Source organism: Ailuropoda melanoleuca, chromosome 17 (genome assembly GCF_002007445.2).
Source record: "Ailuropoda melanoleuca isolate Jingjing chromosome 17, ASM200744v2, whole genome shotgun sequence".
Classification (NCBI taxonomy): Eukaryota; Metazoa; Chordata; class Mammalia; order Carnivora; family Ursidae; genus Ailuropoda; species Ailuropoda melanoleuca.
In genome coordinates this window covers 12,867,210-12,884,702 of record NC_048234.1, presented here as the reverse complement: position 1 = coordinate 12,884,702, position 17,493 = coordinate 12,867,210, and the positions used below count along the sequence as shown (strand labels likewise).

The 17,493-nt window shown below is 52.7% G+C and overlaps 1 protein-coding gene across 1 annotated transcript in view; it reads left to right on the top strand.

Moving 5' to 3' along the window:
- Positions 1-6,916, top strand: part of USP22 (ubiquitin specific peptidase 22) — a 40,536-nt gene extending 33,620 nt beyond the window's left edge. The window contains exons 9-13 of the mRNA XM_034647254.1: positions 401-527; positions 1,399-1,490; positions 2,165-2,227; positions 2,855-3,004; positions 3,778-6,916. Coding sequence (XP_034503145.1) covers positions 401-527; positions 1,399-1,490; positions 2,165-2,227; positions 2,855-3,004; positions 3,778-3,820 — 475 coding nt within the window. The 3' untranslated portion in view covers positions 3,821-6,916. The remainder of the gene's footprint in view (positions 1-400; positions 528-1,398; positions 1,491-2,164; positions 2,228-2,854; positions 3,005-3,777) is intronic.
- The last annotated feature ends 10,577 nt before the right edge of the window (positions 6,917-17,493 follow it).

Below are 17,493 nucleotides of genomic sequence, written 5' to 3'. Positions count from 1 at the left end.
ACAGCTGGAGAGCTCCTGACTGCTGCCAGGTTTTTTTGGCTGTTAGAGACACAGCTGCTAAAAACATTTGCGTTCAGTCGTTTGCATGAACACAAGTTCTTGTTTTTCTGAAATTCAAATTACTGGGTCTTACGGTCGTTAGAAAATTACTATTTGAACAGACTTTTAAATTAAAAAAAAAAATTAAGATCGTGTTTAAAGTGATGAGGGGAACAGATGAAGGAAGAAATCGTTTGTTCTTTTTTCCGTTGTGAAATTATAAACAACCCTAACTGGACGTGTGTTTTCAGTCAGGAGATTAACCCACTGAAAGTGATTTAATAATTATTTTCGGTTTTTTTCCTCTCTTACCTCTCCCACCTTCTTTTCCCTGAAACCGTCTCGTTGGAATGTCTTGCAGGTTTACCAGACCCGAGCACTTAGGAAGCGGTGCGAAGATCAAATGCAGCGGCTGCCATAGCTACCAGGAGTCCACGAAGCAGCTTACCATGAAGAAAGTGCCCATCGTAGCCTGTTTCCACCTCAAAGTAAGCTTTCCAGAGAGCAGGCTGCAGCGGGACACCTACTGTGTGATCCCCAGTATGTTCGCTCGGAGCCTGTGGGTTTGCTGCACAGAAGGACGTTTCGTAAGTGCAGTGACCCTGTAAAGAGCGCGGAAGGCACGAGAAGGTAGTAACTCGTGACTCCCCCCCCGCCCCCGCCTCCCACGTTTTCTGCGCAGAGAGGCTTATGGTGAACTGGAGTAATTACTTCATAATGAAAGTAGGGTGTGAGTTATTCTCCCCGGGGGCGGGGGTTAAGAATTTACTCCTCCCCCTCCCGAGATTCCCCACCCTCCCCCCAACACCGAAGTTTTCTGGTTTTCCTTTACTTAAAAGCAAACAGGACCCTAAGCGTTACGGTCTAGTCTAGGGGTCAGTCAGCTTTTTCTGTAGAAGGTCAGATAGTAAATGCTTTAGGCTTCGTGGTCTCATAGAACCTTTGTTTTATGGTCTGTGTTTTATTCTGTGAGCCTTTCAACACAAAACCCAAACTGTTCCTGGCTTGCGGGCCCCGGTCTAGTCGAAGGAATGTCTTTGCTGAAAGGAACGGTATGTCCGTTTTTGCTCCTGGAGCTTACGAACGTTCTGTTTCCTTCCACCTTGCACTTTGCCGGTTCTGTTGTAAGATTACTTTTGTGCACACTTGGCGTCAGTCGCTTTGAACAATCCCATCTTTTCAAGACTCCATTTTTGAACCCCATAAATTAGATTTGTATGGCTCAGTACCGTGTTACTGAGTCTGTAAGCTCTAGATGGGGCCAGAAACTGAAAAGCGCACTTTCGGGAGTGTCCAGAGAAGCCCCATTGGAGGAAACCCTATACCTTCATCCTTGCCTTGTCTCCCCAATTCCTGTAGCGATTCGAACACTCGGCCAAACTGAGACGGAAGATCACCACGTACGTGTCCTTCCCCCTGGAACTGGACATGACCCCCTTCATGGCGTCCAGGTATGACTGGGGACACTGTGTGACCGGGAGGGCCGTGGTTCCGTAGGGTCTGTGATCGGCACCGGTTCCCCGTGAGCCTGCGTGGAGGCTGACAGAAGCATATCTGCTCCAACTGCACCTTGACCCTGATCTTAACCCAGGACACAGTTGAGTTTCCTCAGCTGTGTGCTTTGGCTTCCGGTTTTCGCCCGCGGTCCTTCATCCGCTGTCAGACGTGGCGAGCATGGGGGGGGGGGGGCGGTCACGGAGGGCGGCGCTGCCGCTGACGGAACTGAGTTTGGATACAGCCTGATGGCGCACTTGTCGATTCCGCTTCTGTCGTTTTCAAATCTCGACATCCCAGACCACGTAAAATGTCCCCTGCAAATCACCGCGACGCTCGCTCGTGTGTCTCCTGTGGCCACTGTAGCAGATCACCACGAACTTGGCTGGAAGCCGCGAGGTGGAGTCCGTTCTCCGGCCCGGCCTCCACCGGGATAGTCTTCCCCTAGCAAGGGGATAGTCTTCCCCTAGCAAGCAGAGTTGCTGGAAGAATTAGAAAGCATGTCTAAAGTGCACCGAGTGCCCCGACTGGCAGAGGAGGCCCCCGGGGTAGCGGTACCGTCGTTCGAGCCGTGCGTCTGCTTGATTAACTATTTTACATGATACTGATGAACTGCTGTTCTTTGTTCCAGCAAAGAGAGCAGGATGAATGGACAGTACCAGCAGCTAACGGACAGTCTCAACAATGACAATAAGTAAGGGGCACCTCGTGGGTTGGCGCTGGGCGTCTCCAGTGTGAGTGGGGAGCGTGGGACCACTGGTGGGCCGCACGGGCGGCGGCAGGGGGGCCCTGATGGCACAACCCTTCTTTCCTTTGGCCACTGGCCTGCCGCCCCTCCGCCCGTGTTGAAAATGCTGCAGCCCTGTGGGGAAAGGACTTTCCACACCTGCACCGTAGAGCTCCCCGATGTAGGAGCCTGACCCCTCGGTCCCAGCCCCTGTGTGGGAGCGCGGTTGCGCTGGCCACAGTCGTGCTAGCGCAAGAGCTCAGTGTCTGGATTTGGGGCCCCTCGGCCCCTGCCTCCGCCGGCGCCGCAATAAGGCCTCTGTTCTGTCCTTCACCACCCACTTACCGTTGCTGTGGGAGAAAGAACGGCCAGCGTGCTTACAGCATCCCCAGCGCGGCTTGCTGTCCCCACTTCCACTAAACATGGTTCCCGCAAAGCAGCCCGAGAGCTGCGTGGGCTGCGTGCCCGCTGGGTGATGGCATGTTCCCATGGGGGTCCGTGGGCAGCGCACTGTGCAGGCTTCTGACTGCTTCCGGTGGTGATAAGACTAACCTGACTGCTCCTTGCCTCCCCGCTCGCGCGCTCCCGTACCAGGTACTCCCTGTTTGCCGTAGTTAACCACCAAGGGACCCTGGAGAGCGGCCACTACACCAGCTTCATCCGGCAGCACAAGGACCAGTGGTTCAAGTGCGACGATGCCATCATCACCAAGGCCAGCATCGAGGACGTGCTGGACAGTGAGGGGTACGTCCGGGGTGGCAGCAGACTGTGTACATCCGTTCCAGGAGGTTCACCTCGAGTCCCTGACGTAATGAGGCTTGTTCTGGACAGAACGCCAGCTTCGGTCGGTCGTTGGATGGGCCGGGTCGCTCTCGATGAGTGCCCCGAACGTGGGGGTGGTCGTTTCTGTTCTCACGGCAGGAGCGGCCACATCAGTTCTTGAGGAGCTCCTTTCTTCGTGACCCGCCTCCTTCCTCCCTGGCCCGTCGTCGTCCACCTTTGGCTTTGTGAAGTCCTTATCGGTCTTGAGACTGTCCGTAGAATCCCCCCGCCAGGGATGGGCCGGGCTGAGCCGACGGGAACGCTCTTGCGGCGGCTGCACTTGGCATTTTCTCCAAGTGGTGGGGCGCCCCTGGAGCGAGTCTGTATAGAAGAATCCGTGTGTGAGAGGACAGTGTTGTGGGTAGCGAGGAGGCCAGAGGAGGCCCCCCACAGGGGCGGATTTGGCCCAGAAGCCGTTGCAGGAGTCTCCCCCAGAGGAGGCACGGCCCCCAGGCAGTTGGGGTGGACGGGGGGAGAAGCGGACTTAGGACAGGTGGGAGGACGGGTGGCCACTGTGGGCCCCGCTGCTGCCTAGCCAGGGCCCCTCCTCCTTGGGGCCAATGAACCAAAACCCAGCCAGGCAAGCAGTTGGCTGCCAGTGGGCGCCGAGACCACCGCGAGCGTTCTGGCGGCGGCGGCTTGCCTTGCCCTCCCGTGCCTTAGAGCATCAGCGCGCTTCCTGCCTTTGTCCTCAGGTACCTGCTGTTCTACCACAAGCAGTTCCTGGAGTACGAGTAGCCTTATCTGCGGCTGGTCCAAGAAAACGAAGGCGATGCGTTGGCCGGCCTCCCAGAATCCTCCCCGCCCTCCCCGACGTCATGAAGCCACCACCCACACAGAAGTGCCCCCGAGAGCATCGGATTCCTCTGCAGCCTGGGCCCGGCGGCCGCCGCAGCGGGTTCCAGGGCCGCGGTGTCCACGTGGACAAGCGCTGCGCTCGGAAGGAGGCCCCAGGAGCCGTGCGGCGGAAGCAGCGACGTGGCCGGTGTGCCCTGCGTGGGGAGGGGCACCGCGGTGCGTCCGTGGCGCGTCTCCTGTGCTCCTGGAGACCACGTGCAGCGGGGGGTGGGGGGCAGCCCGGTCCCGGTGTTTCGCTTCGGCCGCACAGCGGAGCAGTTTCTAAAGGCGCCCGCCTGGTTCCACATCACGGGTCCATTGAGGCAGCGAAGTGCGGGAGCCAAAGACGTGTGAGGACGGGGGACTTCGCAGGTCCCTTCCTCTCCGTGGGTTTAGTGTCGAACGTACATCGCTGGAACTCCGAGCCTCCGTCTGTCAGCAGCTAGCAGCAGCCCCTGCCCCCACGCCCATGGAACCGAACACACTACCCGGGGTCTCCGAGCACGTCTGTTCCGCGGGTCACGTAGCATCCGACTGCATGTGGACACGTCAGCCCAGGTGTTCTCGCTTGGTTTTTTTTAGAAATAGGCACTTTCTTAGTCCTCGCCCCTTTCCTCTCTTTTTCCACAATGGTGACTTTCATAAATGTAATGGTAGTAACGTGAATGAATTATTGAATTGACACAGACATTTAGATCGTTTTCCTTTATTCCCGAGAGTGAATCTGGCTTTTTCATTGGTGCTGGTTTTGTTGCCTCCCCTCCCCCCTTCCGTCTGGAAGCACCTGCGTCCTGGTTGAAGGCTGCCGGGAGGCGGCGGACGAGGGTCAGGCTGAGGCCCGTAAATGTCTCTGTCCTGTTAACCTTTGAGCGAATGAAGTGTTCCCAGTGGCTTCGTTGTTCCCTACCTCCTATTTGCTTCCCGGCCGCACGGCCCACTTGCTTCCCGTGTGGCTGCGTGGCGGCTCGTGGGTCAGCTGGACGCTGGCGGGGCTTCCATGGAGCTGGCGTTTCGTTGCTGATGCCTCCGCTTTGCCTTTGGTGTCGTTCCCGCTGGAGCGGGGGGCGGATGGCTTTGCCAGTGAGCTGCCAGGAGGAGGGAGGAGCCGCTGGAGCAGAGGGAACGGTGTGCACTGTTCCTTGTAAGATATCCTGCATGCGTCTGTCTGTGCAAACCCCAACTTGGATTGTCCGTTTCTGAGAACTTAACAACCTAGACATGTGGGGGAGGAAAAGCTGCTTTCATGTCGTTCGTCGAACAAGCAGCACTTGTCCTGGGAGCCCGGTCTGCGTCTGAGCTGTGGGAGGTTTGTTCCTGGAGAAGAGAACCGTCTGTTTCAGGTTCAGTGCACGCACTTTTCTTTCTTTTTTTGTCAAGAGCCAGACGGTAAATATTTGAGGCTTTATGGGCCATGCAGTGCCTGCTGTGGCTAATACAGAAACAGACGAGCATGGCCGTGTTCCAGTGAAACCTCTTACGGATGCTGACATTTGACAGTTTTCATCTGTCGTGGATTTTTTTTTCCTCCCTATTTAACCATGTGCAGACTGTTCTGAGCTGGTAGGCCATCAGGTTAGGAAGTGGGTCGGAATAGCCACAGTTGACTAGGTACTGCTCAGTGTGGAATGTGCTGGAATACAGGAAACCACAGTTGTTTGCTGCAGCGGCATCCACGACAATGTCCTTAGCGATGCAGCTTTTAAACCACTTGCTCGGCTCATGCTCAGTGTATTTCTGCCCTTTGGGAATACATGTTCTAAGATACCAGGCGTCCTCAGAAATACGGGTGGGTGCAAATTTTCAGAAACAGCCCCACGTGCCTGAGTTTGTGTGTGTGTGTGTGAGAGAGAGAGAGAGAGACCGTGCTTCGGAGATTTATTTTTGGGAGAGCCGTAGCGTTTTCATAAGGGGCAGATCAAACAAGGAGCTGGCTGACGCTGGCCTGCACAGTTCTGAGCCATGAGCTTTGCTGCCTTGTGACCCAGCTTTACTGGATTGTCCTGGGTTTTCTGGCAGGTTCCCTGTGGTCTGGCGAGCCCCGCTTCCCACATCTGTGTCTGCTCATGTTCAGGGGAGCTCAGCTGGTCCAAGAGCATGAGGTCTGGGGATAGACGATGAGGCCACGTTTCTCTTCTATAGACATGACTTTAAATTTTTGTATCCAAATTAATTGTCGTGACTCCCTGTTGGCACTGGTGTTGCGAGTTGTCACCTGTGTCTGTGCCGCTGGGAAGCTCCTGTGACCGCAAACCGTGGGCAGTGTTGGCAACAGGACGTCCTGCCACCAGCGTGTTCACTGGGATTCACCCTGTTACCCCCAGAATACTCCATGCCCGGCCTGGGAATGTTTCTCTTCACGCCCAAGCCAGCTGTTAAATTCAGGAAAGTGGCTTTCTTGTTTTCTCCTAACGACCCCTTGCCTGTGCGTTCAGGTCATTACCAAGTGTGACTGACATGAAAGGGATCATCAGGTGACCCCACCCGCTCCTGCACTCCCACCCGTGGTTTTAAAATAACTTGTATTTCTGAGACGTTGGCCTTCCTTTCAGCACGTCACAGGGAAACCCGGCTTTCTGTCTGCAGGCGCGTGAAGCGAGTTCTGAGCAGCGTCCGTGCTCGGTGGGGGGGGGGGGGGGTCCGGTGGGCAGCCCGCGTGGCCGGGCCTCCTCTCTAGGGCTCAGGATCGATCGTCTGAGGCCTCCTTCCTGCGGCAGCGCCCCCGACCCCACAACATAGCCCCGTGCTCCTGTCCTTTGGCTTGGTATGTATGCTTTCCCTGGGTAAATGGCCCTTCTGACAATTCAAGTGACTGTTGCGTTTACTATAACCTTGAAAACAAAAATTGTAAGAAAAAGATTCCAATGATTGTGCTGTGGATTTTATTACCAAGATGTTTACACCTCCCTTTTCCCTGTCATTTTGAGAAACTGTCGACTCTTCTCCCTTAATGGCTTGTAGTCTTTCCTGTGTCATAATAAAGCTTCATTTTCTTCTGAACACTGGCCGGCTCTCCTCTTACTACTGACAGCAGCTGAGAGGGCGCAGCGGAGGGGAGGGGGCGCTGCACGGCCGCCAGGGCTGGAGCTGCCAGGGCAGGGCTCGGCGCCACAGCAGCCCTGCTGAGCTCAGCGGCCGGAGCTCGTACCTGGTTTGGGCCAGTCCAGTGCCGGCCCTGGGTGTCGGGACGTCCGCGCATCCTGCATTCTCCTCCTCTTCCCTGCTCTTGGCATCCGGGAGTCAGGACAACCATGCATTCTCAGTGTGTCACCGTCACAGTCCCCGGAGGAGCTTTTTAAATGCAGGAATTGTTGCCAGCGTCTGATGACGAGACCCAGGGTGCGGTATGACAATACGCATTTGTAGTAAGCTCCCCAAACGAGGAAATATGAACCCGTAAGGAGAAAATGTGCAATTAGTCCTGCCCTTGATCCTGTAATTGGTCACACCGCTGTACTTGGCGTTTGTGACATCCTCCCGCCTCCCTCCACACTTCCTTGTCCTCAGAACCTCCCTTGACTGGTTTTTACCTGGTTGACCCAAAGCTTCATTGCCGAGCTGTCCCATTTTTAGAAGCTTTTGTTGCAAGTTCCTTTACTTACCTTACATGGAAGCACCAAGAGACGCCAGCGACCTCTGGGTCCCAGGCTTAGTCCTCTGTCCCCACGGAGTAGCAATCAGCTCAGGTCACCCAGAACCAGTGTTGTGTCCCTCAGGGGAAGACCATCAAGCCAACAAAGCCCAGATTTTCCAGGCCTGGAATAAAAAGATTCTGTGATTGGGTTGTTAAGTATAATACTGGGAGGTGCCAACCCCACCCCCACAGCTGGCTCCTCAGACCCATACATCCTGCCTAGGGGAGGGGGGAGTCTGCACCAGATAATGGTTTCTGGCTAAAGGCATACAAGTCATCCTGGAAGACAGAACCACATCACCATAGCTGAGTCCTCAGTATGCCCAGCTGCGTCCCGGGGGGGGGGGGGGGTGATGCAGTGTGAACAGTGCCTCGGACACAAGCCTGTTGCTCATGAACGTCCGTTGCCGTGATTTGGGTTCTGTGATCAACAGCTATTTGCGGAATGTGACCATGGATGGTGGTGGTGATGGGCGGGGCAGGCGTGTCCGTCATCGGAATATGAGTTTATTCCAAGAAGACCAATCTTCCATGATGCAAGAGGCCCAGCGTAGTCAACCTGCCGCCGGGATGGCCGGCCGGTCCTCTTAGGAAACTCGCCAGCCGAGGGACTCGGGTGTTAGTGTTCGTAGTTCGCTGGTTAGGCACTCAGCGGTAGTTAGGTTGCTGAGCCTTGGGCAGGGCAGATCTAAGACATTGAACCTACTTCAGCCCCCACCCTGTCTTGATGGCCCCTTGGTTCATGGGTCTACCAAGCAAGCATGGTGCCTGGGGAAGGAAGCTGACTGTATCCACAGGCATGCCGTTTTGTCTCCCTGATCATAAGAGCGTCCCCTGTAGGGGTTCTCCAGCAGGCACACATGGATACAGGTCTCTTCACAGTCTGTGCCCATTTTGAGACATCTGTCCCCATCCAGACCTCGTCACTAATCCTGGAATCCTCTTCCAGATGTTTGACCGTCCAAGCAAGCTGTTAGCTCAGCACAGATCAACGTCGCCCCGTCCTGTCGGCCCTGTCTCGTTCCAGACAAGTGGGTAACCAGACATACAGTTCAAAGCTCCACTCAGGGTTTTCCTCCAACACTGTCCGTAGGTGACCTCAGTCATCTGGCCACAAAAAAGCACTCGATGCCATGCAGCAGGTGTCCGTTGAAAGTCCAAGCCACCTGTTCGTGCAGTTCACCTGCTCAGGCCTGTGCTCACTCTTCCACATGCTGTTTCTGCTGCATGATCCGTGCCTGCCGCCCAGCCTTAAGGCCAAGCGGGTCAGACCATTCGTTTTGCTGTGGGATGCCCGGACTGCATGGGCAGCTCATGACCTGTGAGTACACGTTCAGCATGCGAAGTCTGAGAGACAAGCAGGAGCTGTTTCTAGAAAGAGTACGTATCTGTGGAAGACATAGATTGGAGTTGCTCCGAAATCGTGGAGATCTGTGCTGTTCCTCGCCTGCTGGCCCCTGAAGCATCCTTATCTGCCCTGGACAGTTTGAGTATCACTGGATCTTCTTGATCATACGATTTGAGTGTAGTACGGCGTGTATGACAGCCTGAAATTAGGTCCTCCTCGCAGCTGGGAGCCGTGTGATGCCTCTGGAGGAGGGTCGGATTGACACGCGCAGCTGTGCGTGCTACTCGCGAACCCAGCAACACCTGTCCGGCATTGTGGCTCTTTTTACATAGTAGATGGTGCGACTTGCAGCCATTTGTCCTTCACCTTGAACAGGTTATCCTGACAGGCTTAAGACCCCTGAGCCCCCAGACACTTCATGGAGTTAGGGGCCTGAGTTTCAGGGAGTTTTTTTCTCATGCTTTGGCTCACTTGTCTCATTAAAGCCTTGATAGAATTTACTGCTCTGTGCTTCTCAGAGCCAGTCAGCATAATGCCAGCAGTACAGGGACCAGAGCGATGAGTGATGGAACATCAAGGCAGTCAGTGCGCACACAGACTTCCTATAGCAGAGTTACGTAGCCCCGAGTCCGTACCGGGAAGGTATGCTGTGGGCCCTGTCAAATAGAAGCAAAGTGCCTTGGTGGGCCTTTCAAATTGGTATGGGAATAAAAATGCTCTAGTCAGGTCACCGGCTGCATGCTTCATGCCAGGAGCCATGTTGACTTGCTCCAGTAACAGCGCTGCCTCTGACAGCAGCTGTGATCGGACAGCCCCTGATCAGGTTTCTAGAAGTTGGCCGTCATTCCCGCGATCTGCACATGGTGTACAGCTGAACTACGAGGGCCTGTGATACGTAATATCACTGCTGTGCCTTTGGGGTGTTACTCTTTGAAATCCCCCCAGGAGGGGTGCCTGGGTGGCTCGGTTGGGCGTCTGCCTTCGGCTCAGGTCATGATCCTGGGGCCCTGGGATCGAGTTCCGCATTGGGCTCCCTGCTCAGCGGGGAGCCGGCTTCTCTCTCTCCCTCTGCCCTTCCTCCCCGCTCGTGCTCTTGTGCTCGCTCGCTCTCTCAAATAATAAAATCGTAAAAGAAAGAAGAGAGATAAGAGAGAAAAAGGAAAGAAAAGAGGGAGGAAGGAAAGGGGAGAGAGAAAAGAAAAAAGAAGGAAAGAGAAAGAAGAAAGGAAAGAAAAAGAAAAAAAAAATTCTACATAGTCCTTCCAACCACATCAGCCCTCACCTAGGGGATAAACAGTCAACGTAGGGATCCTGCCAAGTGCCAGGTACGCCCACTATACACTTAGGAACTGGGGAATAACTACAGAATGGATCAAACATACTTCCATTAAAAAAAAAAAAAACCAGGGGCGCCTGGGTGGCACAGCGGTTAAGCGTCTGCCTTCGGCTCAGGGCGTGATCCCGGCGTTACGGGATCGAGCCCCCACATCAGGCTCCTCCGCTATGAGCCTGCTTCTTCTTCCCACTCCCCCTGCTTGTGTTCCCTCTCTCGCTGACTGTCTCTATCTCTGTCGAATAAATAAATAAAATCTTAAAAAAAAATTAAAAAAAAAAAAAAACAAAAACAAAAACAAAAAAAACCAAAAACGTATATACACTTTCTGGGCAGACTCAGAGCCGGTGCATGTTGCCCCGTGCTCGCTGTCCCCCTCGGCCACGACTGGCCACGTTCAGTTAGTCTCCATCGGCCAGAATATCCCAGGTAACGGGTCACGCGGAGGAGAACCTATAGGTGACTGGACACTCGTGGGAGCAAGAGATACATATTTTTTTTAAAGAAACACTACTGTCTTGGGCTGCATTTAGGATGATACCTAAAACTGGGGATGGGCCAGGTCGAGTCTTTGCATATCCCCAGCACTTAACATAGCTCCCGCTCAACAATATTCATTAATAAGTGACTCTCATACTCAGCGTGTGACTTCGATGACAAAAGATCTCCAGTGGAATGTGATGGGGAGCAGAAAGGGGCCAGGTCCTGTCCCCAAGGAACGTGCAGGAAGGGAAATAGTGTTGACATAATATCTGAGAACCGTGGACAAACTCAGCACAGAGTTCTCTGGCAATCTTACAGGGCTGTTGGGGGTCTGAGGAAGTGACATTTAGCAGGACGGGGACATTGGTGGTGTGGGTGAGGTGGCCCTGTTGATGAAAGGGCACTTCAGTCCGGCGGCGCCTGGGGCGTGCACCACAGCGTCCCCCGCACTCAGTGACATGTCTGCGTCCTGAAACTCTCACGCTCATGCATTAGTACCGGCTCCTGCAACGGACACGATGACACACGTGTCATCACCACCACCACAGCGTGGTCCAGGTTGGGGCTTCCGGTTTGCTCTGAACGACAGAGCAAACTGGAAGCCCCAACCTGGACCACGCTCCCAGGCTTGCCCGGGTCCCCGGCTCCCTGTCTGCACACACAACTCCGCCAATGAGGGAGGCGTGTGGCCACCTTTTTCATGGGAACAAATGTAGCCACCTGAAATCTTAACGCATTTTATCCCAATGTGAGAGCTCATGTACGTTTGAAGCAAACACTCTGTGCCCCACAAATTTGTGAAGACTAACGGGCTGATCAGAGCTCCACGTGCCCCCTCCATTCTGCCTCGCTCAGTGGATGGGCCTGCTCTGGCTAAAAGCAGTTTCATGGAGCAGGAAAGGCTCTTTCCTGGGAACTAGAGATGAGCATTCTAGTTGGGGCTCCGTGCTCCCTGGAGGTGCTCCTAGGGCTGGAGATTCTCTTGAACCCCCTGGCCCCTCGGCTGTAAGATGAAAACAGGCAGAGCTTAAGATGGGTGGTCGGGAAAGTCCATTCCAACCCTGATGTTTGATGAGTCCTAAGATTTTTTTCTGCTTGCCTCTCCTGATGGTGATAGCAATCTGTCGAGAATGGATGTCAATGCCAGTAGCTAGGAGAGGAAGGCAAAATGTAAATACATTGCATTTTTGTAGAATGTTCAAAGTAGAAAAGACTTTAACAAAGATTCCATTGGGCTCCTGAATCCATTCATTTCACAACTATTTTTTTAAAAGATTTTATTTATTTATTTGACAGAGAGACAGCCATCAAGAGAGGGAACACAAGCAGGGGGAGTGGGAGAGGAAGAAGCAGGCTCCCAGCAGAGGAGCCTGATGTGGGGCTTGATCCCAGAACGCCGGGATCACACCCTGAGCCAAAGGCAGACACTTAACGACTGAGCCACCCAGGCGCCCCTCATTTCACAACTGTTTGACACTCTGTATCGTGCAGGACTTGTACTGTTCTGGACATGCGGGAGCAAGAGACCACAGTCCTGTTCTCACGGAGCGGACGCGTCTGTGTCAGATTGTGGTAAGCACTGTGTAGACGAGACAGGCTGGGGGCCAGAGTGCGACAGCAGGGACCGTGCTGTTTACACAGGTGGTCAAATGGCTCTCCAATAAGACGACCTCAGAGCAGGGACCTGAATGAAGTAAGAGACCGAGCACAGGCTATCAGAGATAGAACATTCCAGGTAAAAGGAACAGCGTGTCCTTGAAGATGGGAAAATTGAGCCTCAGAGGGACACCTTAGCGAGCCCCCTTCGGTCCGCTGTTGGATCCAGCCCACGCTGGTTGTTTCCCATTGATTCTAAGAGCCGAGTCTCAAAGAACTGAAGGAGGGACATTGTGTGACCACTGTGTCTCTGACCTATGAAGTGGCCTGGTTCTCCCGAGGAGCCAGTGGAAAAAAATCCCCCTGGTCTCCAGCCAGGACTTTTCGTGCTTTCCGTGCCAGTGGGTTCATGTGGTGTCTCTGCCTTGTTGGGCATGTCACTGCATGCTGAATGGCTGTTCCAGCTTCTCTGACATTTTACATTGTAATTTTAACCTTCTCTGTGGTATAGTCCAGTGATTAAGAGACAGGGTAGGGAGCCAGATTGCCCAAGCATGAACCCTGGTTCCGGGTAAGTTCCTTCAACTCTTCAAGCTTCATCTATAACATGGGGACACTAATAGTATATCCTCGCATAGGATGATTGCATGGGAAAACATTGAGTTAATATATGGAAAGTGCTTAGGACAATGCTTGGCTTGGAGTAAGAATTATATAAATATTTCTTAAAGCCCCAAACCTGAGAGCCAAGCTTGGGGCTCTCTGGGTCTGTGGTGTGTCCTCTGACTCACAAGGGGACAGGCATACCAAGCCCATACGTGCCTTTCTGAGGATACGTTTGGGGTTTTCCTTTGATTAGTCTACAAATGAGAGTGTGTCAACAAAAAGTAGGAAGGCAAAACCAGGCATTTAGCTACGCAGATGGGGGACCTGTCCCTGTTCAGTTGGAAAGAGACCGCATGTGTCTGCACTACACTCCAGCCCGGGTGAAGATGCAGGAAAGAGCATTCCTGGTAGAGGGAACGGCAAAGGCAAAAGCCTCGGGACAGGAGGATGCGGGTGCGAGGGGCTGCAGGGTGGTGGGTGCCCTGGAGTGTGACCTGAGCTGACTTTGAGAGGGGGCCAGGGGCCAGGACACATGGGCTCAGAGGTCCTTGTAAGAGGCTGAGGATTTATTCGGTGTTGAGAACCCGCTGGAGGGTTTTATGCCGTGAAAAGACATGATGTAATTGATATTTTATAAGCTCACTCTGGCTTCCAGGGCCACCTGGGAAGGAAAAAGCCAGAGATAGGAGCACTCCTTCCCAAGTGGTAATAAAGCCAGATAATCCACAAAACCGTATCTTCCCTGAGCCCACCTGTGAGTCAAAGTTGCAGGGCAACCAGCTAGCCTGGAGTCTAAGGAAGGCAGGTGCCCGCGAGGAGAGAGGAGACGAGAGCAGGGAAGAAGGCAGAGCTGCCATGCAAATGGGCAAGAGGAGGTCCTCCAATGCTTTAAGGGATTGCTGAAGGCTGAGTGTGTGTTAGCACGAGAGCACAGAACTTTCAGGAACGTCGAACAAGGGGAGTTGACGCGACTTGCAGGTTCTTCTCCATACACTTCCACTGGACCTTATAAAAAAACATCAGGCACAGAGCGGAGACCACAGGAAGCGTCCCTCAAAGGTGCAGGTGTGGGGCCCTGGCTGCTGGAAGTATTCACAGGCCCACCCACACTGTTCTTCCCTAACAAACCAAAGCTGGGGAAAGGGCAGCAAACTCAGGGTACAGGTGCTAAACGCACTGCGGGAGATAGGAAGGAAAGTACCCTCTAGTCCATCTGGGGGCAGGACACTGTCCCGGGACTGATCCATGAGAGAGATTCCATTCCTAGGTGGAGGGGAGGACCACTGGATAAGGCTTATTCCCTCAGCCCCTGAACGTGGCCAGCCTGAGACTGAGTTGGTACAGGATGGGAGACAGCGCCCCCTGTCTGCCAGCCCCCAGGTTGGCAAGCACCAAATAACTTCGTCCGCCACGGACGGAGGGCAAAGAACGAGAATGACCCTCTTGCGGCAGAGGCACGCAGGGAAGGCATAGCGCTGAGGGCGTAGCAGAAATATCACAAACCCAGCCACCGTCTGCTACCAAGAACGTGGTAACACCAGGGGCATTTGAAACCAGCAAGGCACAAAAAGTGAGCATACAGCAACAAAACCCAAACCCAGCTCAGCTCATAACTTGCTTGACTCAACCCCTCACACTGTGCAGGAGAGCAGGCGTGCCCCTTTCCCGCATACACACTTCTTCCTTCTGCCTACCGTCCCGTGCAGATCTGGCGTTCATTAAAAAGATCACAAGACACACAAGCGAGCAAGTAAAAACAAGCCATTGCCACGAGACAAATCACTGCACAGAGCCAGAGTCCGGGGTGATCTGGATGTTGAAAGTGTTAGGCAGGAATGTATAAACAACTAAGATCCGTATGTTGAATTCTCTCATGGAAAATGTGGAATATATGCCTGCATCGGGGGGGCTTCAGCCTGAATAGAGGGGGGCTTCAGCGGAGAGCTGGAAACCGTAAGAGTCAAATGGAAACTCTGGAAGGAAAACCCATGTAATTGAGACGAAGGCCCACCAGTCAGCTCAACACAGCTGAGGAATGAAGCAGTGAACTTGAAGGCCAGTAGAATTTACCCAGACTGAACCAGAAAAAGAAAAAGGAATGGGGTGGGGGGGAAAACCCAACAAAATAACAGGGCACCAGAGCTGTGGGATGATATCAAACAGTTGGAAGAGATAATGAATGGCCAATAAATATATTTTTTAATAATGAAAGACATCAAGCTACAAATCAAAAAAATCTCGGAGAACCCCAAGCAGGATAAATAAAAAACAAACCTAATCCCGGACGCTTGGGTGGCTCAGTTACGCATCTAACTCTTGTTTTGTTTTGTTTTAAAGATTTTATTTATTTATTTGACAGAGACAGACAGCCAGCGAGAGAGGGAACACAAGCAGGGGGAGTGAGAGAGGAAGACGCAGGCTCCCGGTGGAGAAGCCTGAGGTGGGGATCGATCTCAGGACTCTGGGATCCCGCCCTGAGCCGAAGGCAGATGCTTAACGCTTAACGACTGCGCCACCCAGGCGCCCCCTGCATCTAACTCTTGTTTTTGGTTCACATTGTGATCTCAGGGTTGTGAGATTGAGCCCCATGATGGGCTCTGAGCTGGGTGTGGAGCCTGCCTAGGATGCTCTCTCTCCCTCTCCTTGTGCCCCTCCTCCCCCGCTCACATGCTCTCTCTCTCTCAAAAAAGAAACCCAACAAAACAAAAACAAAAAAAACAAAAACCAAAAAGAACCTAACCCAAAACCTCCTAGACACAATATATTCTAACTGCTAAAAAGGTAAGAAGGAGACCTGGGTGACTCAGTCGGTTAAGCGACTACCTTCGGCTCAGATCATGATCCCAGGCTCCCTGCTCAGTGGGGAGTCTGCTTCTCCCTCTCCCTTTGTCTGCTGCTCCCCCTGCTTGTGCTCTCTTTCTCTGTCAAATAAATAAATAAAATCTTTAAAAATAAATAAAAAGGTAAGAAAAGGAGAAGAAATTGAGGGCACAGACTACAAAGGAGCAAAGAGAGGAATCAGAGGAGATGTCTTCTCAGAAACTATGCAAACCACGGATAACGGAGTAATGTCTTTAAAATTCTGAAAGGAAAGAACTGGCAACCCCAGTCTATACCCAGGCACAAAAACATCTTTCAAAAACGCAAGAGAAATAAAGACTTTTCCAAACAAACAAAAATGAAAAGAATTCACGTCCTGCAGACTTGCAGGACAAGGAATAAAGGAAGTTCTTCAGACAGAAGGAACATGTTACCAGACACTTGGCTCTACACCAAACAGTGAGGATTTCCAGAAATTAAGGTAAACATAAAAGGCATTGTTTTTCTTATTTTTAATTGCTCTGAAAGTACTGAACCTCTAAAGCAAAAATAGTAGTGATGTTTAAAGGGTTGATAGAACATGTAAGGCAAATGCGTGCGGGCGGCAGCACAGAAGCTGGGGGGTATTGGGAGGGTAACTGCTGTAAGGTTCTTATGCTCCGTGTGCTGTGGTATCTGATTATTTGAGGGTTGACTGTGATGAACGAAAGACATACCATCAAGACAAATTTAAGAGGCATAGGGCACCTGGGTGGCTTAGTCGGTTGAGCATCTGCCTTCAGCTCAGGTCATGATCCTGGGGTCCTGGGATCGAGTCCCGCGTGGGGCTCCCTGCAATTCTCCCTCTCCCTCTGCCCCTCCTCCCACTCATTCTCTCAATCTCTCTCTCTCTTTCTCAAATAAGTAAATACGATCTTTAAAAAAATTTCGGAAGCATAAATGAAAATATCAGGGTTCAGAGAAACAGCAAGTAGAATGGTGGTTAGGGGGGTTGGGGTGGGGGTGGGAGGGAGATGCTGGTCAAAGGGCGCAAACTTCCTGTTACAAGACGAACAAGTTCGGAGGATCTAATGTACCCCATGGAGACCACGGCAATAATACTGTATCATCTCCTTGAAAGTGGCTAAGAGAGTAGATCTTAGATGTTCTCACCACCGAAAAGGAACGGTAATTCTGTGATGGGATGGAACGGTTCACTAATGCAATGGCGGTCATCATTTTGCAATATGTAAATGTATCAAATCATTGCATTCTATATCATAAACTTACACAATGTTATATGTCAACAATACCTTAATAAAGCTGAAAAGGAAAAAAAAAGATCAGGGTTGCCATGAATGGGGAAAGGGCCGGGTTCCAAGGTATGGCCCGCGGATACAATCTGACCCGCCACCTGCTTCTAGAAGTCCTGTTATGGAGCACAGCCTGTGGCTGGGGCCGCGTACCTGTCCGGCCACTGTAGCAGGAACCGAATAGGCCACAAAGCCCAGGATAGTCACTCTCTGACCCTTTCCGGCAAAGCTGGCAGTGTCCCAGGCTAGGGGACAGGGTGGTGACAGAGCGGCCAGGGGGCGCTGGTGCACTCCCGCGGGGGAGCTGTGGCAGGAGCCTGGCTCCGAGGCTGGAACAAGTGGCAGGAATCAAAATACATGTCACAGAACCAAGAGAACTTTATCCAGAGCGTGCGTAACACAGACAGTATTTAGTTTCCGATTTACTATCTACCATAGGGATCCCTGTCTTACACACACACACAC